We start from the raw sequence: 27,326 nt of genomic DNA, 5'->3' as shown, positions 1-27,326 counted from the left end.
TTTCATTTCACATATAGGAACTCTACACTGTGATGACACATATAGCAAGTACTTGTTCATCACAATGCTACCTTCCATTTTACTTGCTCATGACTAACATAGATGACACACCTTCTGTGTATTTAGCACGGTATGTTTGTGAGACAGCAAAAAAAGTTCACACTATCAAACACTCGTGACAGAAAATTAATTTTTATTTCTTAAACAAACAGATGCTTTGTAATACTGTATTTTTTAACAGTTGCAAGCAATTTTATTATATCATTCTGTCTAAGATACAGGAACCAAGCATACATAGTTGAAGACAAAGAAAATTGAGAACACTCTTGACCGAATTAATAGGTAAATGAAATCAGTAGATGCAACTGCCACATCCCTTCATTTGATGTAAGTGAAAAAGCATCTTCTGAAGTTCCAAGCACACGACACACACCAATTAGGATATTTTAAACAGCAAATTTGTTTCAGTAATCCATACGGGTAACCAACAGTTTATCATAATATATGAAATTCCTTTAGGTGCTTTATTTTTGCATGCATGTGCCGTTTCTTATTGTTATGTTCCATTTTTTAACAGAGTATTTATTTGTTTTAGAGATCAAAGTGGATAAATTCAATACAAAGCTATGCGGCATGAGCAGCACCTGTTTCTGCTACTCACACACACGCCCGCACCCTTTCACTCACTTCCCCTTCTGACCTCTCTCTGCAGGTGACTATGAGTGAACAGCTAGTTCTCTGTGAGACCTGAATGGGACATATATATTGGCAGATGCAGGCAAATACTTTATGTTTATTAATCTAAAAAAGAGTAAAGATTACAAAAATATAAGGAGTAGAAAACCTCAGACAAGTTAAAATACATAAAATCTTTAGGCAAAGTTTATTTTGGTCAGGCAGAGTTTAGTTTATCAAATGGCAATCCAAAATAACTGGGGTATAAACTAAACAAAACATTATAGTAACTTTATAAAAACTAAAAGGTGACAGTTACCCTTCTTTCCTAAGGCCACAGTACCACAGTAAATACTCTGATTCAGAGCATTACAGTATCCACATATCAGAGCACTTCTATACATGTACTGCTGACACTAGAAAAATAACTTTAATTAAAATCAATATGTATAAACTAAAGTAAATTTTCAGGTGTAGTTTTGATCATAATTTTGTTTTAATTAAACTGTTCTTCAATAATCCCACTGATTTCACAAACCTGTGAAATCAAACAGAAAAACACAGAAATTAGGGCTAAAATGTAATGTACACAAAATAGGATAAAAGGGAAAATTAATCCTTCATTGTGTTCACATTTTGTAAAAGTTCTCCATTATGCTAAATTCACAGTTAAATAAGCAAGATGGATCAGTATGTTGTTGGACCTCAATTCTTTTTTATTTCTAAAATATTCAGAAGTAAATAACAGCTTCTTTAGTTATATTATTTGTTCCAATTATTCAGTGTTTTGAAGGGTTTTTTTCTGCTGGTTCTTTTTCAATACCAGTAATAGATTGCAAAAATAACCCTTCTTTTAAAAAGCATTGAACAAAATATGCAACTGTGATGAATCGGATAAGCTGAGATAGCAATGTTTTAATTTCTGGTTATGTTCAGGTTGAAAAACTTCCCTGAAGCAAAATGGAAATTTAGCTTTTACAAATATTTACATATGCATATTGAAATGGATTGTTTTGCAAATGTTGCTAACTGTAACACAACCTGCCCCCTCCTGTGTTTGTAAAAGATGTAATGCTGTAACTGGATCTATTGCATAAATTCAGTTACAGAATCAGGGTTATAAACTGGAAATAAACACAACAACCACATTTAATTACACAGCTGAATGCATAAAGGTCTGTATTTTACCTTCACCTTGTCTTTTTTTAACACTGAAGGGAATCAGGCACAGCAGCTTCACATTTATTCACTCCTTTTGAACATATAAATATGCAAGCCCTCTTCAGGAGATTAAACAAACTTGGCAGGAAAAACTTATTCCCATTATCTCCAGCTAATTAAGTAAATACAATTGAAATAAATTTCACTTTGTCAGGTGACAAAGCCTGGACTTTATATGTGATATTGTACTCATATTCAACAAAGAAAGGTACATACCATGAAAACCTCTGCAACAACAGCAACAATAACAAAACTAACAAGAAATAAAGCCCAGGAAATCTTATGAACAGTTCTTATCCTTTATTAACTTGATATGATTTTTTTGGAGCCATTTATACCTAGTGTTTAACAACTGTTTTCCTTGGAGGTGTTTCATTTAGCAGATATTCAAGCTCTGTCACAGTTTGATCTTTAAGTAACAAACTTGTCTTATGGTGGAGTAAAGATGTGCAAATATATGTAAGCCTGCTTCATTTGCAGATTCTTCTTGTGATTGTTACCCATAGAAAATCCAAGGACTGGCCCTCCTAACTGCAGAAGGAAATGGAATGCCAGCCAGAAAATATATTGCATGCTACCTCATATCCATTATGGAATTCTTGACTGAGAAAATATATTAGCAAGATCAAATCAACTTTCAGCTGTCATGAGACAGAAAAACACCAAAGGAGAGATGCAAGAGTTGAAGGGCAGCCTGAAGAGGTGATAGGATTCAGTGCACCCATCTCAGCTCCCCAGTAAGACAGATCTCTAGTTGTCCTCTGAGGTGCCTTTTTTCTCTCTTTACTTCAGAGAACAAACAGCTTGGACTAGACTCTCTCAGTGTTATACAGCTGAAGGTAGGTGACATGAGTCATACCCTGACATGCTGAGTTCCCCAATGTAAAAGGAAATAACAGTAGTTTTAAAAGCACTTAATATAAGCCAGAAGCCACCACTGACTGGCTGGGGGAAGACAACTTAAAAACTACAACCATTTTAAATTTAGTGAAATCACAACAGAAAGAAATACAGACAGATATTAGAACTGGGGACGAGACTCACGACACATTTTAGGAACATTAACTAGTGATTTTTCATAGCTCTCCTGTCAGTTATCACGTTTTATCATTCCACTTCAGAGATCAGGGAAATAAGACACAGAGAAAATACGCTTTGCCCAGATCTTGCTGTAACACTCACACTGGCACTATGCATTGCCAAACAAGATTTAAACAAAATGAACAGAAGTCACATATGAAGAATCAACCCTCCGCTCTTCTCCCTCTCATCCGATCTCCAAATTCATGGATTTTTCCCTCTGACAGGGTCAAGAACAGTCACAAAATCTTAACTTTTTCCATTACAGAGCTTTTCTTACTTGAATTTGAAATCCTTCCTCTCATGATAAAGAGGAGTTTCTATACTTTTGACTTAGAATAAATCTTTGCCTTGTGAAACACGTTGATGTCAATAGGATGTCAATAAGGAGCTTGGAGAATACTGGGCAAAATAGAGAAAACAGATTTCTTTCATAGATGCTTCACTTCCTGGTCATTTTTACACCCCAGAATTATAGTCAAGCATTCCATATCTTTTCTGTTTTCTGCCACAATCTGGCTCTTCTGCTGCATCAGTCAGTTATGGAGCCAAAAGACTTTCAAGGCCTTATTTGATGCAAAAGAATGTACTCCCTGCTTGCTGTACCCTGGTCTTGCACTTCATAGAGTTATTTGCATTCAAACAAATTGAGTGAAAAGTATCAAAACCAAATCAAGTGTTTAATTAAAGTTTCTTCATCAATATGCAATAAATTAGGCTGCATTCTCAATAAAAAGTTACATTTCTTTGCTATAATGGCAAGAAATTTCTTTGCTACAATGGCAAGCTGGTTAACTGCTTGTCAGTGATTAGTCAGTAAAAGCTTTAGTTTATTTATTCTATGAAATTCTTTAATATTAGAGAAGAGTTTTACTTTCCTAAAAGTTTATTATTTTTTATTATGTCCTTTAGACTGATCTTTTAACAGTACAATACTAAACAACCTGTCTTTCAACACATACACTATAATTTGTGTTTCAAATAAAAGTTTTTGTATCAATATTTAGAGCCTGTTGTTTCACTATACTGCCAGTGGAGTATTTTTATTGTGACATATGTAAACAAATATATATTTATATTCTTAGTTTTGAAAAAAATTCTAATAAAGCTTAGTACAGTTTTTTTAGTGATGAGCAAGGATGATTGTCTGTTGAACTTCTATGTATATCTATCCAGAGTGGTTTATAGAAGACATAGAACTCTGTGGAATTTCAAAAAAGCTTAGAACTCCAGTTGCAAATGTTTTTTGAATTAAAAACACCAGAATATTTTAAAAGCAAAATATTCATCATTGCTATTACATCTGTTGACTTTTGATACAGATAAAATTAGCACAAACATATTTGTGCTCTGAAGTCTACTGACTTCTACTACTATCTAGAGTACAGTAAAGTTTAACCGTATTTCACCAGTATCTTTGTTACGGTCAATATTAATCCAAATTTTCATATCTCATATTTCCCAGGTGTATATTTTTGAATCACTAAGGACTGCCATTACTTTACCCAGAGGCACCCTGCCTTCTCAAATAATTGATTTTTATATCCCAGGGACTAAGTTATGATAATAAAAACAACTGGGTAGGGGGAGTTTTGCTGTTTAAAATCACTAAAATAAATCTTAGAATAAAAGTCACAGAAATGCGGCCATCTAGCTTGACCTCCCATACACCTGTACAGAGCCCACAGAATCTTTCCCTGGATTATCTATAATTTGTCATTTAGAAAGTCCAATCACCTAGTTTTAATGGCTTCAACTTCATTGCCTCCCTTAACTTTTGCTTACAATGCTTAAGGCTCCTGGTTGCTAGGACAGAGGATTTAATTTCCTTTGTCACAGTTTGATGAGTTGAATCTTTTTTATTTAAATGTCTACCTACAGATACCAAGTCATCTCTGAGGTTCCTGGCTGAATGCCTTTATGTGAGGCAAACTCCTAACAAGGTTTCCCAAAGCCTGGGTCATTTTTAATCATCCTCTGAAATCTCTCAAGTAATTCCAATCTGTCTTAATGGTAAGACACCAAACCCACAGTTTTTTACTGATATGATGTGGAATAATTACTTTGTTCCTTAGCTTTTTAAGTGTTCAAGAAATGGAATACCCTTCTTTGTGACAGCATTATGCTGAGAGCTCACACTGAGATGATCTTCTATGATCATCCTAAATCCAATAGGTCACTGCTTTCCAGGACAAAGCCCCATTATTCTGTAGCAGAGACAGATATGTTTCTCTGGTGCCAGATATTTTTCATTTCCTTCAAATATACTTCATCTGGTTATAATAAAGTGCATTTTACTGGAATTTGGCCATTATATCAGGGGATTAATATCATTTAATAACTTCAACTTGTCCTTCCCAACAATTATCCAGACCTATCAGAACCTAATGAGCCCGATTCATCTACACCTTTCCATTAGAAACTCTAGTTTTTGATTCCTCATTGAGCCAGCTTTTAATTTACCTAATGTGTGCCCTGATAATTCTCTATGCCATTTTTTAAATTACAGTGTCATTTTTTATTACATTAAATGTCTTTAGGAGTCCAAGTTTAGCATAATAATGCAAGTTGTAGAAAAAGATATCTGTAGGTTTGGAAGTTGTACTGAAAAAGCTTTTTGCACTGAAACAGATTTTGAGAATTATTTTTTCCTCACTCCAATGGAAAACTCCCTCCTCCTCCCAAATATTTAGTCCAATGTAAACTTTTCCAAAATAAAACCAAAAATTACTTAGTATAAATAAAATGACATGTGCTAAAGCCTTAATAGTATAAGAAGATAATGGTAGCTTTGGATTTAAGCACATCCATTCAAAAAATAGGAAACTTAAGTCTAATTCCAACTTTCCCTAGCCTTTCCAACAGCCATTTGACTTCTGGTAGAAATAATGTCAATCTCTACTCTTGTTTCACTATCTACAAATATTTAAATCCAAGCAGGCAGGTTTCCATGCTAGAAGATTGGTTTTGTTTATTTTCAGACTCAAAGAGCAGTTATATGAAATGTTGCAGCTTCAGCCATGGGTGTTAGAAGACATCCAGCCAAGACCATCCAATAGGATAAATTCTGTTTACAGGAGCACAATCCTTTCTGGTATCCCATTTCTGAAGTACACGTAGAACTGTCTCAAGCTAAATACCTAGCCAAGCCACTGGCAGGCAGAATGAGAGGCAACGTATCTTCTTTAACATACATAAGTGCATGCTGAAGAAATTTGCAAAATAACTCATACTCCAAGTAGACAAAAGTTTTATGACACCCTTGGAAAGGGTAAGTGGAATGGCAAGATATGACTTTTTTTACTCCAGTTTGTATTACCACTCTTGAAATACTAAATGAAAGAAAGATACCAACACATTTCTTCAGAAGATTCTTGAATCTGGAATTAAAGTGTCCCAGAAATTCACTTTTGGGAAAGATTCCCTTCTGGACAAAAAAAGTGAATTTATTATTCGCTGAGAAAAAATTCCAAACACAACAATTATGTTCTTAGTAACCAGACACATAATTGAGTAATATGTTTGAGCCATGCCTCATAACTACCTTACTCCCCAGAGAAACCACATCTAGCATTATCCTAAACTCAAACCCACTGCAAGAGATGTTTCTAGTACAGCTATATTCCATCAGAGCAGAACACAAATATAAATAGCTGAATTTGACTGACAGAAATGGAATGGAATGTCATAAAGTTGGCAATCAAGTTGCTACTCTAAGCCTGATTCTGTCATTGTTACTCATACTGCATATCACCTGACTCTAGCAAAAGCAAACTTTCACAGCAAAAACATACTACAGCAGCAAAGTCCTCGTTATCATTAACTCCGATTAAGCATTTTTCCAAATCTTAGGAACACTTACTTTCATAATTAAGAAAAACTGACTGTTAAGGCATGTGAATTTGCTCAGTGTAAGGAATTTACCCATGGACAAATACTGCATGGTTTGGAAATTTACTGGAACACAGACTGAATTTCTTCATTCTGCAAAAAACCCCTGTCTTTCTGCTAGGTGGACATTTGTGCAGAATGGGAAAGTGAATGTTTTATTCGATACCTGTTGAAGTCATCAGCAGAGTGTCTTTGACTGCAGAGTTTCAAGACCAGTGCAGAATGAATGAAGTGGAAATCACACTTTTTCCCAACAATCCATTGATTTATCAGCAGTAGACTTTTCACTGTGAACCTTAGAAAAAAATTTGCTGATGTATAGCCACAAAACATTTAAATTTATGCTGGCGAGGGTTCAAGCCTTGTCCCAGATCAGCTGAGCTGGAAATGAGCATCTAGTGCTCCTGTTGGCAAGTTGAAATTGGAGTGAAGTGGTAGTAGCCACATGACTTTGTGTGCCATTGACCACAGAAAATGACATGCCTTAAGTGGATTAGCACAAAGGAATGTTATATACACATGCAATTTTTAAGGTCCCTTCCAACCTTTAACATTCTATGATTATATATATATTTAATATGGATTAACTGAGTGGCAAGTTTTTCAAGAATCTGAGTTATTCATCTATCACGTACATCTGCTCAATGGACTGACTGGAGGGAGGGATACTTTACATCCAAGGCTGTGGGACCTGGGGAAATCTGCTGTGTGGTAACTTCTTGAGTTAGGCACCCAAGAAAGCAGACTTATGCTTTTGGGCAGCAAACCCTTGCCAAGACTACAGACAGTAGGTCAAATTACACCAAAAGACTGTCTTTGTCTTTTCAAGGTTCTTGGAAGCTAGTGATGCTTTAAAAATTTCCAACCAGCAATATTTGTAGGACTTGTTTTAAAGGGAAATACAAGTTGACTCTTGACAGTCTCCAGAAAGGCCAAATTTCTTCTCATAAAAGTTGGCTAAGACATGCTCTGGTGGTTGTAGATGCAGCTCTTCTGTTTCTGTGCATCAGTATACCACAGAGAAGAAAATTATTTTTGCCAACTCCAAGAACTTTCATCAAACTGAAGGACTGTGCAAGTGATAAATATTTTCTCCTGATCCCTCCTTTTTCCAAGAAAAATCTGTATGCATTCTTTGAAACCTCTTTGAAGAGAATCAGTACACAAGCAAATTACTGCAGATAGTAATGGGAAACTGTCTTCAGAACAACAGCTGAGGAAGAACACGTGTGAGGCTCTGTCTACAGAAATTTTTAGTGACTCTAAAAAACAACCACAAGTCCTTGATTTTGGATCATATTGTCTTGGTGATTTTCACCTCTCTTTGCTAAGTGTTTAGAGAGTTTCAAAGGAGAACACATTTAGCAAGGAGAAGAGATTTAGTCACCAAATTATAATAGCTCTTAAAAGCATGTGTTAGTTCCTATCTTTCAATAAAAAAATTTACATTAACAGAGAAAATAATTATACATTTATCTCTTTCTCTGACTTATGACCACAAACTTAATTAAGTGCATAAAGAGGAAAAGGGGAGAGTATGCTAAAAAAATCAATAATGCTTCTTGAAAATGTTTTCCTTTCCTTCTTTAGCATAACAAATCTTTTTAAGATGGAATAATTTATTCTCTTTTATATATGTACCTATTTGATTTCAAATTTTGTTATAACTGGTATGCAGGTTTAAAAATTATTGACTTTCAGTTATCACTGGATCTTGCTGATAACGATAAATATTTAAAATGCTGTCAAAGAGCCTGGAGGATTTAAAATGTAAAGTCTGATTTACAAGAACTGAGAACGTAGATCTCATTTCCATAAGACAAGATATGCACTGTTGTATCTGTTTTGCAAATGATGTTTGTCGGGACATGTTGAGATGCCAAAGTGACCCAGTTCTGCTCAGTTATCACTTGCTTTGAAAATAGCCTCTCTAAACTCTTACATCTGAATACATTTGAAACTGTTCCCCCCTCATTTTTCATTCTTTTTCTTGTAGAACACTAACCAGAAGGTATTAATTTATAAGAACTCAAGGTGACCCAAAAAGCTTTTCTTTTTGAATTGTTAGTTTTCCCACTACCAAAAACTAGTTTTACACCTGGCTGCTATTATCTCAAAGTAATCAAAGAATGTGATAAATAATAACCGCATCTAATTTATTAAAAGCTGAGTCAAAGAACAGGTGTTGCTATTGTAAAGATTAATTTTGCAGCTCTTCTGCTCAAACTCACAAATTATGAACTGCTGGGCCCTTTCAACACTAAATCACACACACAACATTCACACAGATTTATTACTTTAGGGTGAAAAATTATGTGTAATCTTGCCAGCTGCTCTACCTACAAGCACTGGCATCACCAAGTACGTCAAGCCCCTTACTGATTCCACTTTACAACCAGGAATTTGCAGCCTCTCCTTTGTCAGTGGTGTCAGTTCTCCACTTTCTTGCCCATGACATTAGCACATAATCTCAAATGGGGATGATAACACAGTTATTTTTAATAACAGTCATCACTGTTAGATTTCAGATACAGAAAATATTACTTTGATAAAGGATTTTTGTTCTATTCCTTTAGTTATATTAGTAGAAACAGTGACCTCCTATAGAGAGTGCATGAGTTAATTACACTGCAGTTAACTGGAGTCAACAGGGGTTCACAAAGCGAAAGTCCTGTTCAACTAATTTGATATCCTTCTATTAAAAGGTCACCCACCCAGTGGATGAATGAAAGTTGGCAGATGCAGTTTTTCTGGATTTTAGTAAGGCTTCTGATACTGTCCCTCCCAGCATCCTTCTGGACAACTTGTCCAGATGTGGGATGAGGGGGTTCACGGTGTGCTGGGTGAAGAACTGGCTGAAGGGCAGAGCTCAAAGGGTTGTAGTGAATGGGGCTACATCTGGCTGGTGACTGGTCACCAGTGGTGTTCCTCAGGGCTCAATTTTAGGGCCAGTTCTGTTCAACACATTTATCAACAACCTGCAGGCAGGAGCTGAATGCACCATTACCAAGTTTGCTGATGATACCAAACTGAGAGGTGCTGCTGACTCTCTTGAGGGACAAGAGGCCTTGCAGAGGGATCTAGATAGATTGGAGCATCAAGCAGTGACTAATGGCATGAAGTTTAACAAGCTGAAATACCAGATTCTGCACCTGGGACAGATTAATGTCAGGCACAAGTATAAACTGGGAGAGGAGTGGCTGGAGAGCATCCCTGCAGAAAGGGATCTGGGGATGCTGGTCAGCAGCAGGCTTGGTAGGAGTTGGCAGTGTGTCCTGAAGCCAAGAGGGCAAACCCTGTCCTGGAGTCCATCAAACACAGCGTCACGAGCCACTCAAAAGAGGTGATTATCCTGCTGTGTTCAGTATTGGTGCACTCTCACCTGAAACACTGTGTGCAGTTCTGGGCCCCACAATTTAAGATGTGAAGGTCCTTGAATGTTTCCAGAGGAGGGCAACAAAGCTGGTGAAAGGGTTGGAAGGAATTACCTATGAGGTGTGGCTAAGGACTTTAGGCTTGTTTAGTTTGGAGAAAAGGAGGCTCAGGGGTGACCTCATTGCTCTTCACAGCTTCCTGAAAAGAGGAAGTGGAGAGGGAGGTGCTAATCTCTTCCTGCTATCCAGTGACAGAACACATGGCAATGGCTCAAAGCTCTGCCAGGGGATGTTCAGATTGAACATTAGGAAGCATTTATTTACTGGGAGGGTGGTGAAACACTAAAACAGGCTTCCTAGGGAGGTGGTCAATACCCGAAGTCTGTCACTGTTCATTCAAGAGACATTTGGATGATGTCCTTAACTGCATTCTTTAACTTCTGGTTAGAAACTATAGCTTACCTTCTTTCCCTTCTCTCTTCTCAGTGCCATCAGATCCAGCAAAAACAATTGTTATTAGTTAGGCAACTATCATCTCTAATGATTTGATTGTGGGACTGAAACTTTTATCTATAATTTACCACTTTGTTACACTGGGCAGTGACAATGACCTACCAGGATTCTTGCAATATGATAGTGCAGGATCTTGGGTGCTCAGAAGTCCTCACATTCACGCAACTCAAGTATAGGAGCTATAAATGAACCATGTTGTGTATCTGATATGTCCTAAAGCATCAATCTCCCTGATCACATAATTGGCACCAGTTTGTGTGTGCACAGCCAGTCCTACCAATGTTTGTGGGATTGTAAATTCATTACAGAAAATACCAAGGAAAAATCGCATGAACAGAAAAGGCAGGTACCAGAGTCTACCTTGGGCCACCTAAGGTGAGCTTCAGCCCAAAGATAACTGAAAGGCTCAGCTGCAAATCAAACTGGACTTACTGGCTTTGGACTAAAATCAGCTGGACACACAGAGCCTCATTTTAACACTGTGTATTCAAGAAACCTGGGACATGCTCTTCAGTATCCCATTGTGTAAATCTAAATTTCCCAGTCAAACTCTGGGCTATGTATGAATCTGTGAAACTGATATATGAGTATATATTATATATAGTATATATTTTTAAAGTGGCATAATTTAAAAATACATTCTGCTTATCTGGCATGATTATTATTAATCATTAATCCCTTACAGAACTATTCCATTCTGTGAAGAATTTGTCTTTTTCATATGTTAACTATCATGTTTAAACCAGTTTTAGTTGAATGTATTGAGTTTTCTAAACATGCTGATTAAATCATATGTTCTTTTCAAGTATATCACCTAAAATATGTTAGGAAACAGTTTGCATATTCACCTTTGAAGATCACAAAACTACTGTGAATTAAAAAAGAATATGTGAAACAGTTAATGTTTTCAGTAAGATTATTTACAAGTACCTTGTAGGCAGAGAGAACTTGCCACAGTTTGAACATATTGCACTTTATAGCCTGTTACTTGTTGTTACTTGTTCTGTCATTTAGGTTGTGATCCTGCTGACCTTCACTTGCATGATCAGGCAAATGCTTAAAGAGTGTAAGATATTAAGGATTACTTGTATGATTAAGAACTTTTCTTTTTTCTATACAGATGAATTAAAAAGAATACAGGTAAAATAGAGATAATGGAGTTACAGGCCTAAGGAGGGAGGCTCTACTTTTCAGAGCAGAGAGTTTTTACATTGTTTCTTTAAGCTGGTGAATATATATTTATTAAACAGAGTATCTATTTCAACTTCATGTTACTTCTGGAACAGCTATTTTAACACATCAGGAGAAATTGTTTCACTTAGCTTAAGTAAACTGTGGTCTGTGATAATTTTGTCATTTTTCAGTGACTATAGGAAAGCTTTGGTAAATCAATCCTATAAAGTTCAGCCCTAAGACAAATGAGTAACTGGCACTTTTGAGAAAAATTGCTCTGAGCAGGCACGACATCTCCACAGCATTTGAAGATATGGAAAAGAGAAGTTAAGTTTGAGGGGTTTTTACATACTATCTGATCCTAACAAATATACTTACATTTGTCTTGGTCAGCTTCCACTCCTTCACTTTCTGTGTCACTCAGAAATATCCAAGGTTGATTAGCAAGTTGAAGCTGTAGTAAGAATGCATCCTGCCACAAACAGATCTATTTTAGATAAAATGACAGACAACTATTCTATATAAATGCAGACTGTAGCAAATATTCTAGCCTCAATTAACTAGAGAGGAGAAAGCCTTTTATTAGAAAAACCCTTGCTATGAAATAAAACCAGAATGTAGAGGATATGCAGGCTCCTTAGCAATTATAGTATTTAATTACTTATTTGTCTATTTGAGGGGTGAAGAAGGGGTTTCTTTAGCTATCTATCTGCTATAGACCCCGATATGACAGATACACACATACTCTTCTTGGAAATGTAGTGACACAGAACAAAACTGGAGATATTCCATCTGTCCCTGCAGTCTTTGGACTGCATAGACACTTCAAACATGATTTGCTTAAGTGAAGTTTTGATTTGTTGAAACTTTCACTGATTCTAATTTAATAAGAACAAGAACCTGAAACTTGATGGTTTTATTGGAGAACAAGTAAACTTAGGAAGGAAAAACGCTATGGAAACCCTTGTCTCCAAGATACCATAAAACATCAAAATATAAATGTTTTACACAGTTAAAAAATCCAGCTGAATATACGATTTTTAAAATGTTTTACAATTGTCTCCTTTTTAATATAATGTATATATGTATATATATAAAAATATTTTTCCATGCACACACATACACATATGTATGTGAGCATGTACACATACAGACACACAAAACACTTTGACACATTCCTTTGCACTATTCAAGGGAAGAGATGAGACTGGAATGCACATTTTTATTTGAAAAAGCAGTTCAAACATGCAAGTCTAGTCTCTAAAAGAAAACTTAAAACACTGGCCAGATATCATAAAATTACTGGCCAGATTTTTATAAGTTCTTGAAAAAAATGGGGGGTAATAGCCCTATTTTCTCTTACATCAGCTGAGAACCAGAATCTACATACTTAAAGTTAAATAGTACTACAGAATAAATTTTATTCTTAGGCTATCTGATTTAAAAACAGAAACCAGGCTTGTTCAAATCAGTTTGTGGAGACTGAAGACAGTTCAATCAAGATCTAACTCACTGGGAGTAAATTATTAATTCTGTTAGCAATCTGTTAAAAAATTCCACAAGCGCTGCTGCCATGGCCCAACAGTAAGCTCAGGCGGGAGGTCCAGGCCTTACTCATGTATTGTCATTTCAGATGTGCTGTGTTCGAGAAGGTTGCTGACTACAGCACCGAACATGTTTTGTTTCATGGAACAGGATTCTTGCAGTAGGGGAAGTGGCGCTCACACTCATCTGCATAGCTTTTAATCTTCCAAAAACACAGAGCAAGGACCTGAGCCGGGCAGCAGAACAGAATGAAAGTATCTGACCAAAAAGAGAGTCCTCATCACAAGGTATGATCTATATTGCACTAAGTAGGAGTAAAAATTTTGTGAATCAATGCTATGTTCAAATAAGGTGAAATTTCCTTCTCTTAACAATGACAGACCAATAAAGATTGCTGAATACAATTTTAAGTTATCTGAATAAATAAAATGATTGTAAAATTCCAAGTGTTCAGCAAATGAAATGGCAACCAAGGGAATCAGTAGTATTTTCATCTCAACAGCTATTGATAATATCACAGAATTGTGTCATTTTAATGGAATCCATCCTAAAGAGATAAGCAGGATTCAACATTCCTTTGCCAATTTATACAAAACACCGAAGGATTAAGTATATGCATAAAACTATCTCTGCCAAAGGATTTGGAACCCCGATTTATTAGCTTTATAGAGATAATAAAACTATTTCTCTAGGTAGCATTTGTTTCCTATAATTCAATTCAGCCTTGAACAGAGCTGATAATAAAACACACCTGCTAGAAGTTAGTAATACTGTGTGTGCCAGGAGGCAGAAACTTGTCCACAAAATCTCAGATCATTATAAGTCTTTAAGCACTAAAAAAGCCCAAAACTTTCTTAACAGCTGATATGTTAAGTACTTGCCAAATTATTTAAGATTTGTGCTATAACAAGATTAAACCACCCATGCTGCAGCATGAACTTTACTAAAACTTAAGAACTTTGAACTGTATTAGTAATATTTTTCTATTTTAGACTTGTTATATTACTCTGAAACACATTACAATCTACAATACATAAGGCATTGAGAGATATGCTAAAATTCCTGACAAACAAACAAATAAATAAATAATTCAAGTTCCTCATGGTAAAACATGTTCTGGGTGTCCAACAATCACTTTCTTTCAACTGACTTATTCTCGTAAATATGCATCAATGTTGTACTGGTTAATTCCATTAACATCACCTAAGAGTAAGGAAGCAGAATTATTTGCAATATCTTATCATATGTTCTTCTGTAGGATTGGCAATATAACCAAAGTGTATTTACACCTAGTAGAAATACCCAGTTGACACCATAAGGGTAAAAAGAATAAAAGCAATTTCCCTTCTTTTATTTTACCGGTTTTATACAGGTAGAGGATACAAAACCTACAATGAAAGTCACAAAATAAATTACAGCATCAGCCTTGAGTTTTATATATTTGTGATCTGTAAAAGTACAAAGACAGAACTCTTCTTTTTCTCTTATCCCAGGCCACCACTGCTTTTTTAAAAATATGTCTGCATGGTCAGAGAGAAGCTGTGACACAAGAAAATGAAATCACATGGCCAAAAATAGGAGAAAACCTCTAACATGGCAAAAAGTGTCACCAGATAGGGATATTTCCTGGGTATGTTCTGTCTAAATCCACTCCTCTAAGTGACCAGGAACTTCAGTGGGCAAAGACAGCTTAAAAGAGCTCACAAAGCTTCTAGCATAACACTCCAAAGAAGAGGCTAGGAGTGGCAGATTGGCCAGACCTCCATCATCTACTTCCTGATATCCAAGGGCCTTTACAACTTGGCAGAGGCAGGTCTTCAGTATGAACGTGTCATATTAGCAGTTTTCCATTTGGAAGCAGAGCTAGTCCCAAGTTGAGTTTCCATTATGTCAAAGGTCACTCGTGCATGTCAGGAAAGGATAAATAGGGTTTGAGCTGGCTCACTAGCAGCCAAGGTACTATTGTACCCAGGGAGCAAAGAGAAAGAACAGAATTTGTCACTTCTAGAAGGAATTATAACAGAGGATAAAAACTGACATAGAAATGCTGAGATTTAACATCAGCTTTAAAGTGGGATTGCTGACTGAAGCTGGACATGCTATTCTAAATGGAAAACAGGGTAATAATAATGCTCACTTCCTGAAGTTCTTGAGACACATATATACATATATTTGAAAAGTATAACAGGACACTTATTATAAGAGCCATAAGCAAATAGAAGTAATAAGACACAGCAAATGAAATGTGACTCTTGGTTCTTATTAGTATAACTATAGAAAGGCTGTGGAAGAAAGCATTTTTAATTCCTTGTCTTGTTACAAGAAAGATGAGAAGTGATGGACAGACTGAATGTTCCTCACTAGAGATGCAGTGCTCATTACATACATATATTTTCAGGAGTATATACAAGAATTCTAGTTGGTATCACATGACTATGTATTACTAAAGAACAAGGCTGCTTAAAACAAAAGAAAAAGAGGAGTGAAGAATTTAGTGGGAGATAATTAAACCCGTCATGTCTTCTGAACATTTTTAGTTAAAAAATATTTTTAATTCTCATTTTCTGGTATGTGAGAAAATTCTAACACAGAAACACATCACACACCTCAAAACAGAAGACAGAGGGATTTTTTTTTCTGTCAAAAAATAAACGTGTTACAATTACTTATATTTTTTCCATGGAAAACTTATGGTTTGAAAATATCAACTGGCAGTGAAGACACTTTTGACAGAACTGTAGTCATCTTCAGTCATCATGTCTTCATGTCCTTAAGTTAGATATTCAATTCTATGTGAAGAAGTAGCTCGAGTGATGGGATTAGTACGCTGCCATTCAAACACCAAAATAATGAGGATTTTTTTCACCATCAAATTTAAGTAAGATTCCCTCCCCAAATTCTTTAGTTTTGGATTAATCTGTGCCTTATTTCCTTTCTCTCACAACAAATAATGAAGGCCATATAATTAACTGCAGGATTACATTAAGTATCAAACCTCTAATTTTCCTACAAGCATCTCTAAGCAACATTATTATAAACAACGTTTTAAATTTTCCTTAGAAGTCATTAGACTAATAATACATTGTGTCAAATGTCACACCCAACAGATTATTAAAACAGATGATACTTCACAGAAACAATTATCTAAAGGTATGATATTATTTTCAGACTTTGAAAAAAGGTCTCCAGGCTTTGACAAATGGGTTACAAAGAGATTGATAATAATGGTGGAATCCAACATATCCCACCATTTAAAAATTACCAATCTAGACATATAGTTCCTTCTCAAGTCAGTATAGAAGGACCAGCATATCCTGAGAAAAGACTCACCTTTGTAAGGCATGTATCTGAGATAGACAGCAGGGCTATTTTTTCACAGGTGCTTTTATTTCCACTGCCTACACACTGAAGTTATCTTTAAGGCAGCTAAGGTTAGCAGAGGAGAATCCTACTCAGAATTTACAAGGTACTTTAATTTTTTGTTCTGTTCTGTATTAAACAAAGATTAATCCTGTAAAAGCAAATAATATAGAATGGAAGTTTTTATACTGTAAATCAGCAGTTAATGCACATAGTACTAGACAATGATTCAAGAATGTTAGACATTTTCTCTTGCAATTCAGTTTGGTGCTTTGGAAAAATTTGTCCATTGAGCGATGCCTAACTAATCATTCCAATGGGCCCAAAAAATGAAACAGAAATTAGACCAAGGAAATATCATGCACTGCCAGTGTGGCAGGAAAAAGATACCCTGGAACATAAAGATAAGATAAAGTTGTGTTTAATATTCCAGAGGTATGCAGATAAAGTTGTGTTTAATATTCCAGAGGTACACACCTCTTAGAAACTGTAAGGCTAACAAAACTGGTATGCATCATACAGGCAAAACCCTACACAGCTCATGGTAAATTTGGGGAGCACAAGTGTTTCATTATGATTTCTCTAATAATACTGACATTCTCTAATCTGTACCTCTCAAAGCTGAGCAGTATTTCCTTGCTAATTTTCTCATAATTATATTTCAAGTTCTTTTCAGCACAGTAGGTTACATTAGGTATACCAATGTTATTTGAACATAAAATGCAATCTCATATTCATGCTATTAAACATAGCCAAGACATTAAATTGAAAATCTTACTTCTGATAAACTGTTTCTCTGAGTAGTGACAGTTCCAACAACGTCTCCACTCACTTGCACAGAGAGCCCTGAAGCAGCACTGAGGGTCCTCCCGATTTGGCTCTTAGATGTCAAAGATCTGCTTCTTTGTATACTAATGATGCTTTCCCTATTTCCTTGGTTGCTAGGGACAAGAGGCCGTGACAACAAGCTATTTGGAGTCACAGGTCTGCTCCCTGGAGTTGATGGCCTGTTGGTTTTTGCACCAGGTGTGGACGGTCTACTGTTTGCAACACTGGAGACCTGTGTTCTGCTGTTGGTGGGCAGCGGTGGTGATTTGTTTCCTTGGAGCTGAATGTTCTTCCCTGTCGGAGCTGGCACCTGAGGCCTTGGGGTTTGGCCCTGTGAAGCTTGAAGATTGCTTTGATTGTCAGATGTAACTACACTGTGATGCTGGACACCAGGGCTTCTTGAGAGCCTTGCTTCTTCCCATAATGCTAGGTCCTTCTCAATGTCTATGCACACACACAAACAAAACAGAAAGAAAAGAAACTCACTGTCTATTCCTCTCTAGTTTAAAACCCTTAATGATTTTCTCCAACGTAAGTGACAATCTGAAGCTGTGAGGAGAAAACCTATTCATGTTTAAAATAAAAGGCATCAGAATTAACAGTTCACATGTTTTTGGCAAGCATTTCCCTAAAGTTTATTTACTGCAGACACAGCTATCCCGCAGAATTGAAACATTACCACTTCATTGAATGTCAATACAACCTATAAAAATCCCTCTTATTTCATCAAAGTTATCTGTCTATGCCTTTTGCCAAGATTAGTATCAAGTCAAGATGGAACTGTGACATAAACTTGCCATCCTCACCTGAAGTAAAGCGCAATCCAAAACTAGTTCAAGGCAAAACTTTAGCTTCTGGCCTTGCTGTCTACTGCCCAACGAAAACTCTGGGGGAAATAACCCTTGAGCTTTTGCTCATCTGGACCTGTGATCCTGTTTGAACCTGAATTTTGTGTTCTGGCCTACTGTCAATGGCACAGCATGTGATGGTGTCACCAACATCTAGAATCCAAGGAGAAAAGGTGACTGCCATTTGGTGGTCCGATCCCTACCTCTCACACAGCTATAAAAAATGAGATCTTATTTAAAAACACAACAGATCAGGGGTGGTGATGAAAAGTGTTTCCTGAATTAATTTAAATAATATTAATGCTTCTAATGAATTAAATAATATATATCCACCAAAGTCAGGTAAGGGTGGCATTGCTAACATACTGAAAGTCCTTGCAAGTAGAAATGTAGAGCTTAAGAAACAGTTTAATCAAGTTTATTTTATCTTACACTACTGTTACGAATTTTCACTTTCATTGGCATGTACTCTACTGTCTCTTAGTTTTCATAGAAACAGTTGATTATCTTTAGAACAGCAACATCATTTCCCATTAAACTGCACAAGTCACAGTCCCAGAAGCTGTAAATCAGAAGGGCTGTACTGATTTAAACACCTATTAAGTGAGCTCATATAAAGTAAGCATTTAATATTTTATTTTGATAACAATGATTTCAGGTTCTCAAAGTCCTAAAAGAAACAGATTCTAAACCACATATTGGAAAATAAGATTTTTTTTCACATGTTTACCAGTAGATATAAAAGGAATGCTGTATGTTAAATAAAGATCTGCTGCCGTAAACATTAGCTTATTTTATAATAATACCTTGAAAACAGGAAAATAAGCTATGCCAATTTCATGTTACTAGCCTAATACAACATATTCCACACAATTCAAATGCTATTAATAGAAAAGCTAGTAAAACTGAAATAATTGTGAAATCCTCAGATAAAAGTGTCTCTCAACTTTTAAAAGATAAAATGTTTAGCTGTTAGCAAACTTCAAAACACAGTTATTGTTTCTAGCACACAGTTAAGAATATTTCTAACTGATTCCTTGCTGACCCCTTAAAATTAATTATTTCCATTTTGAAATTATTACATCTGAAATATCCTTCCATTATGCTCTCAACTTTGGAACTTCATAAAATCATAGAATGGATTGGGCTGAAATAAATCTTTAAGGTCATCTAGTTCCGAATCCCCTGGTTATGGGCAGGGATGCCTTCCACTAAGTCATGTTGCTCAGGGCCCCATCACACCTGGCCTTGAACACTGTCAGGGACAGGACATCCACAAATCTAAATCTCTGCTCTTTTAGTTTAAAACCCTTCCTCCTTGTCCTACCACTACATGCACTCATAAAAAGTCCCTCTGCAGCAATCTTGCAGGTCCCTTTGGGTACTGGAAGGCTGCTCTCGGGTCTACCCAGAGCCTTCTCTTCTGAACAACTCCAACTGCCTCAGCCTGTCTTCGCAGGTGAGATGCTCCAACCTTCTGATCATCTTCGTGGCCCTTCTCTGGACCCACACAAACAGGTCCCCATTCTTCTTATGTTGGGAGCCCCCGAGTTCAATGCAACACTCCAGGTAGGGCCTCACAAAGGTGGAGTAGAGGTGGAGAATCACCTCCCTTGACCTGCTGGCCACTCCTATTTTGGTGCAGAACTTGTAAGATGCCTGTCAAAAATTCAGGGGTAAATAAATGATATTGCGGACTACTTGATTTAAACCAAATGAAGAATATGTTCTTTTAAAGATTCAGCTTATCTTATTTCTTTGCAAAATTACAGACCTCTAACTTCCCTGTGGTGATTCAGGGAAGAGATTACCTGAATACTGAATGATCTAATAAGAGTTAAATAAACATAATATTCTAGCTCACGTTTCCTTCATTTCATGTAGCAATCAAGCCTGCAGATAAACCAATTATTCTAATCATTTCTCTATATATAATTAACATGTTTCTATAGCATAATTATTCAGTTTTATTTACACATCCTCTGTTTGATTTTGCTTTAATATAAGCCTTTCAACCAGAAAGAAAAAAAAAATCAGCTTTACAGTATTATCAGATCCATATTAAATAACAGAATTGAATTATAACTTAGAATTTTTTTTAAATCCTTGTTGATATCATTTAAAGGGAAATAAAATACAGGCAACAGAGCAACACAAAGTCATTTTGTTTTCATTAAAAATATGGCAGAATAAGAATATCATTCATATGCACTTGAAAACTGTTTATTATTTAACAGTTCTTCTTGTGATAAAATATATTCCAGAAGTATCCAAAGACCACAGAATCAGTGTAACAAACCAAATTGGCAAGATACTGGAATCAACTACCAAAAAAAATATTCTCCACTTGGATGTGATATAAAGTAGCCACAGTAACATAAGAGACTGGATCTTAGACAAAAAAGTTACGAGCCATATGCAGAGAAGGAAAAGAAAACTGATTGCTTCAACATCTGATTCTGTAAAAATGCTGTTTTCAAATATCAAGGTACTGAGGCAGTTGCTGGCAATCAGTATTAGTCCCTAATTTAGGCACAGGCACCAAAGTATGCCTTATGTTAGGAGTGAGTTTTATCCAGCACATAGTCCATAAGGGAAAAACAGGCCCCTTAAGAAGGTATATCTGAGACGGGACCATATTTCATCATTACGCAGGTAATCCAAGTCATAACTCAGGCACTGAAATGACTGTCTAGATAAGCAATCATTTTATAGAATTAATGGGTTCCAGTGCGCTTGGTAAGAGAAGTGAAACAAGGAGACTTGCTGATATCACAGACATCTGAACTCTTGCAAATGTGTAAGACAAATAAGGCTAAGCAAAACTGCAGTATTATTATCTGAGGTACTCCAAACTGATTCTTCATGGAAATCATGTTATGCTCGTGTGTGAGGGGAATAATTTTCTCAAGCAGCACTAGTGTTATAATAGACATGAATTATTAGGAATACAATATCCCAGTGTCTAATAATTGGGCTATTTTCAAGTGAAGTTCTCAGCCAGACAAAAATTACTGAATGGTAGAATAACTGATCCTCATGTTACAGCATTACTGAAATAACAGGCCCAAAATCAAATAACAGGAATAGCATTGATGTGAAAGAGAAGACCTTGTAGGTCACACAATAGCAGACTGAATCTCAGAGCCTTCGTGAATGTAGCTAGTTATTTTACAATCAATTAAGTATTTAAAATTCCATATTTTATTGAATATTGTAGTTATTACTGTCAGCTTTGCCAAGGGAGATCTAAAGGAACTCCATGTTTCACAGCATACTTGTACAAGAATAGTTTGTATGACCATGGAAGTGAGACTAGTTAGGATGTAAACTGAAGTAGGGAGATCTTCACCTGACCCCTTCCGGAGTGATAACTACAGCAACATAAGGGAAGACAAGTGCTACCTCAGTAGCAGAGGCCCCCGGAATATTCAGGTCCCTGCTATGATACAGAAACCTGATGACCACAGATTGGTTTGCTGGTCTCCTGGTTCCCACTAGATGTTCCTGGCAGTTTCAGCTTAGAGATTTTTCAGTGTAGTTTGGCAGTGGCTGCAGCTCTAATAGTTGTAGGCTTTTTGAACTTGCCAAAAAAATCTGAATGACAGCATCTCTGTTGTCAGACACAAAAACCACCTAAAAAAGCTTCATTTTTATATATCGTTATTTTTAGTTCTTGCCCCATTATGAGCCAAACCTTTTTCTAAAGAGCTTCCCTCACTGTGCTTACAGCTTTGTCTTATGCCTTGACTTCAGCTGTAACAGCCCCTAGGCAGAAGAAGTACAAGAGCTGTATCTCTTTCAAAAGAAGATACAGCTCCTAAGCCTTTCACACAGTGTTATTGGCAAGATACATATACAAAGTCTTTCAGAAAATCACACTGAAAGTGTAAAGTTCTCTGCCTCACTCTCTGAATGTCTTGAAAGAGGGATCAGATAGATTTCATTTCTACCTTCATATACATTCTTTATGTACCAGTTCATCATTACTTTCACCATATGACAAATAGCATGCATTATATAGGACTATTATGCTATAGGTCTATGTAATACATTATAATGAAAGCGGAAGACAGAAAATATTGATTACAAAGAGGAACAAATTGCAAGCTACCTTTTAGGATATCCCTCATTAACCTTTATAAAGCTCTAAAACATATTTTTTGCTGAAAAAAACACACTTTTTTGTTTGACTTTTCAGAAATGATTACCCCCTCAAAGATGTTGCAGATGTTCCACAGCACACAAATTAACAGACTTCACTCAACCAGAAGTCTCATGAACAAGGTGAGTTTTTCCTGCAAAGCAATCTATTCTCAAGCAAAATGTTCACTGCAGCCTGTTTTTAAAGACTGCTTAACAGAAGATAAAGCATTGGTACCTCCTTACTGCAGAAGTCTTAGTGAAACATGAAAACAAAAAAAAAGGAGCATTATTGTGCTGCGATCTGTCAGTGTATTTAACTGTTTATTTAATTTAACACAGTTTAATTACTGTTTAAGTACTGTACTGACTGTACAGTGAAATTCATTACACCTACAAATAAAACAATAATTTTGTTGGTTTTATTCAATGAAAAAAAGGGAAGTTTAACTTTTCATCTGTTTTCATCAGCACATGAGATAGATAATCTTTTCCTCCATCTAAAATCTTGGCAGAGAAAGCTCAGTAAGTGCTGTTAGGCATTTTATGATCCCTTGCAACCATACATACCAGCTAGGTGTTTTTCCATGGTCTGAAGTTCTTTTGCTGCTAAGGAGTCTTTTAGGAGTTTCTGTCTTGGGGAACCTCCAGGTCTGACACCCATAGTGTCCAAGGTCCAGACTGTCTGAGACTTACATAGATAAAAAGAAAAGGGAATACTTTTAATTTAGTTTCATATCTATATATGAAACAATAAAAAAAGTGGTGTTCTCATTTAGAATCACGAATCTGGTGCTTTTTATGTAGAATATAAATATAAAATTTTATGCAAAACACTACAAAATATCATGTCTTACCTTAAATAAAATAAGTAGCAGGCATTAGATAAAAGTAGCAGGTCTAAAGAAACTCAGATATACACCTTCACACAAGCTCTTGCTCCATGTTTGGACATTGGAACAGGACAAATTCCTCAATGATTTACCTTCTGAGCAGTTCCAGTTACTTAATGGGGGTTGCATTTACTTTAAATTACCATAACATTTGGCACAGTATCTCTGCAAAGCAGCACTTCTGAGAATATCATAGAATTTCCTAATCAAAATTGCCAGTACTGTTTTATCACTGCAAGAAGTATTCCTTTCAGGAAAGGCAACTAAATCATCAGGGCAACACAGCAATTTGAAAGGGTTGCCAGCAAACAGACCATCTCCTCGGTCTCTTCATTACTGAACGCCACAGTAGAAGCAACTCTGGGCCCTGTTTATCACCTTCAAACTTTCAAGGTGAGGCAGTGTCTCTCTGCACCAGAAATATGTTGAAACAAAGCCCTTGGGTTATATTTGTCAACTTTTAAGGTCAACTATGTGTCTACTTCTTATGTGGCTTTCTTTATATATTGTCATAATTTCTTCACATACCATACATTCATTAATGCTTTGTTTCTTCCGTAGTCCCTTAGCCAAATTACTGCTAAGATAAAAAATTCCAAACAATAAGGCCAAAGATAATCCCTCTCATCATTGATTTCCTGAACTTCTGGAAAATACCTTAACTTACTGGGAATGCCACAATGGAACAGAAATGCAATTGAGTAGGTCACCACCTCAGAAGAGAAAATGCTTCTTCATTTTTAAAGACTGTCTGAATTGTATGATCACAATGAAATGAGGAAAAGGAGGTAAATCCAATTAATTAGTTCCTGCCAAGCTGTAAGTATATCTAAAGTGTTTTTATTGTACTTTTCATTCTACATAGTTTTTCTAATCATGTGAAAATTTTATGAGTAACTTCAGGAGGTAAGACTGGAAAGAATACAACTGTGCTTAGCTTTCTATGCATAACCTACCATTTCTTTGCTGAATAGCTTGAATATCTTTATATAGACATGTTCGGCAGAGATCCCTCCAAATACAAAAAGAACCCCTCTTTACTGAAGAAGTTGTTTGCAAATGTCCCTTCCACTCTGGCCAAGCAGCTGGCAAGTACAGACACTCTGCATGCAGTGGAACTTTTTGTGCAATATTTCATTTGAAGATTCTGCACACAACATGTACTTTCTGTACAGAGTTTACCAAATGTTTAATCTTTCAGCTTCCATAGTCTGTTCAAGGACATAAGATGAGCTACTCAACACAGGGTTTTGACACTGTAAAAATAATAAGCCTTCTCAGAGCTCTGCTGCAATATCAGCTGCCACGTCTAATCCCCACCTTCCACATTAGGGCCTGTTCTATTTGAAATACCATGTAATTGAAATTACAAGCTTTTTGCTTCCCATGGCAGTCAGCCAGCACATTTTACACTCAACCTTGCACTAAAAAAATGGTAGTTTGAGTTAACCTACACACCATTTTTCTGTTTACAGGCAAGTGGGAAGCAGGAAATATGTGGACACCTGGGAATCACATTTGTTTAAGTTTCTGAAATGCAATCAGAATAATTTTTTTCTAAATTTCCATTCTGACTTACTGTTATTTGGAATAATATTTCTGAATTTGTCATGACCAAGAACCCAAAATTTTAGACAGGTAAAAACAAGGCACTCAATTATTTATTTTATATATATGTATTTTTTTAAAGTTCAAAATATTCTTTCAGTTTAAAATTACATTTTAGGGGATTAAACATTTCCTAATAAGAGTATTTTCACTCAAGAAGAAAACTGCCCTACTGTCTGCCTGTGTTAGATCTCCTCCAAAGCACTAAGCACATGCTGCGTGCCAGTGGGGCTGATGAACTTGTGAGAAGCAGAGGCTTTTCTGGAAGCAGTCCTTACCCTTGGGGCTCAGATAGAGGAATGTGGCAGCCCTGCCAGGCATCACAGGGGTCATGCAGGGACCCAGGAGGGCTCATGTTGTGCAATACGTAACTGAATATCAGCAAAAAGAATATCAGCAGATAAGAAAGGATAATTTCTTTAAGTACTTCAGGTGCCTTCCAAAGAAAAAGATAATTTTAAAAGTAAAAAATAATTTTTCCTTTTTTTTCAACTGTAGGTGCCTGAATTTCCACATGCATACAAAATACCACTTGGATTTGAAAACTTTTGTATCAGAACACACTAGTTTTGTGTGTATAATACACCAGTATGACCTTCATAATTCATACTACCTCACAGGTGAACTGTTGGTCTTCCTGATGTGGCAGAGCAACCTTAAAATAATTCTTTTAATGACTAACCTGCTAAATGCTAAATAGTGACCCCAATCCAAGAAATAATGTATAGATTTAGTTAATTACTGAAGTTTGGGTAATTTAGAGCTGTTGATTATACTCAAACTTGTACAAGTAATCAAGTTACTTCTTAGTATTGTTCTAACGGGAAATAGTGGAAAAAGCTATGAAAATTTCTAATAGAATTTATATGATGCATCATCATAGTATTCAACATATACTGATAGTAAGAATAAAAGCTTAATTTTTTCTGGTGCATGAAGCCTCAAGTCATTTCACAAACTGAATTACCATTAAGGAATTTATGCATTTGTCACAGAAAATCCATGTCTGAATTCCCTCAATAAAAGCAAATGAAAAGTTTCAAAGCAGTAATGAATACAGGAGAAAATTTATTTAAAACAAAACATTTTTATAAAACACTTTACTACAGTATTTTTCTCCCAATAATAAAGAGCAAAAACCCAAGGCAAATTCATGCAGATATGCTTTTTTCTTCCAGTTTCTGTTACATTTGGATTGGTTTGCCTTACATGGATAATTTGCAGAGAAAAATATACCTTTTTATGTGCACATGCAAACCAAGATGACTGAATGCAAAGATTCACATAAAACCCCTCAACAACTAAGCATGAGTCCTGTTAGATCCAGGTGGTAAAGGAAGCAACTCAGAGGGAAGGCAAAGGCAATGTGATATGCTCAGTGCATGTGCCTTTATCCTTTCTGTTAGTCACTGTAAAGTTAGTAAAGTTAGTGACTTCCCCTTGCTTTTCCATTTCTGCTGGAATTCTAGCCCACTTAAATTTTTCCTAATATCACTTTGGTGTTTTCTTAAAGCTTGGTAGCCAAAGATTTATTAAACTCATTTGAAGAAACATAAAGTAAAATAGGACTCTGAGTTCACCACACTGAAAAAATCTCAAGAAAAAGCTTTTGCATTTTGCCTAGCACTTTTCATCACATTAAACATTTGTGAGAAAATGACCCACGAGTAAACTAGGATCTCTAAGGATCTTTTGAATGCTTCCTTCCACTTTGAATTCTTGCAAAACACTTGGGAAAAGTGCTCATTCTTGTAAATACTTCAACCAGCTTTTTGCTAGCTTTACTCATTAATTTAGAATGCCTTGTTTGGGATTGGGCAGCACTGAAAATCTGATTTCTCCATTTTTCAAACATTAACTCTTTTCATGAAAAATAAAGCATAGCAAAAGATTCTATGTTTAAAGAAAAAGGTCTAACTACAAAAACTCCCCAATTTTTCAGAAATAGAACAGTAAACATATACAATGCTACAAAGAAAATCATAATATAACCACAGTGTAAATTACATGAACAATGTTATAGACATAGATGTTGCCTATCTCTTCTGAGATAGTTTTAGTATCTAGATTGTTTTAGTATCCACATTAAAGATCTTACATGTGGATTCATACATGGGAATAAAGAAAAGAACCCACACAGTTCTTTTCTGAAGACCCTTATGTACAATTCTTTC

The 27,326-nt window shown here is 36.0% G+C and overlaps 1 protein-coding gene across 1 annotated transcript in view; it reads right to left on the bottom strand.

Moving 5' to 3' along the window:
• Nucleotides 1-185: 185 nt before the first annotated feature.
• LOC108496037 (uncharacterized protein C8orf34 homolog) overlaps nt 186-27,326 on the bottom strand; it is a 93,980-nt gene continuing 66,839 nt past the window's right edge. Inside the window, exons 5-8 of the mRNA XM_017812390.1 lie at nt 23,222-23,342; nt 17,611-18,104; nt 12,306-12,399; nt 186-1,213 (exon numbers count right to left, since the gene is read on the bottom strand). Of these exons, the coding sequence (XP_017667879.1) occupies nt 1,206-1,213; nt 12,306-12,399; nt 17,611-18,104; nt 23,222-23,342 (717 nt within the window). The 3' untranslated portion in view covers nt 186-1,205. The remainder of the gene's footprint in view (nt 1,214-12,305; nt 12,400-17,610; nt 18,105-23,221; nt 23,343-27,326) is intronic.

Source organism: Lepidothrix coronata, unplaced genomic scaffold (genome assembly GCF_001604755.1).
Source record: "Lepidothrix coronata isolate B3197 unplaced genomic scaffold, Lepidothrix_coronata-1.0 Scaffold36, whole genome shotgun sequence".
In the NCBI taxonomy this organism is placed as follows: domain Eukaryota; kingdom Metazoa; phylum Chordata; class Aves; order Passeriformes; family Pipridae; genus Lepidothrix; species Lepidothrix coronata.
Note: the sequence above shows the minus strand (reverse complement) of the source record. Positions and strands in the feature narration are given on the sequence as shown.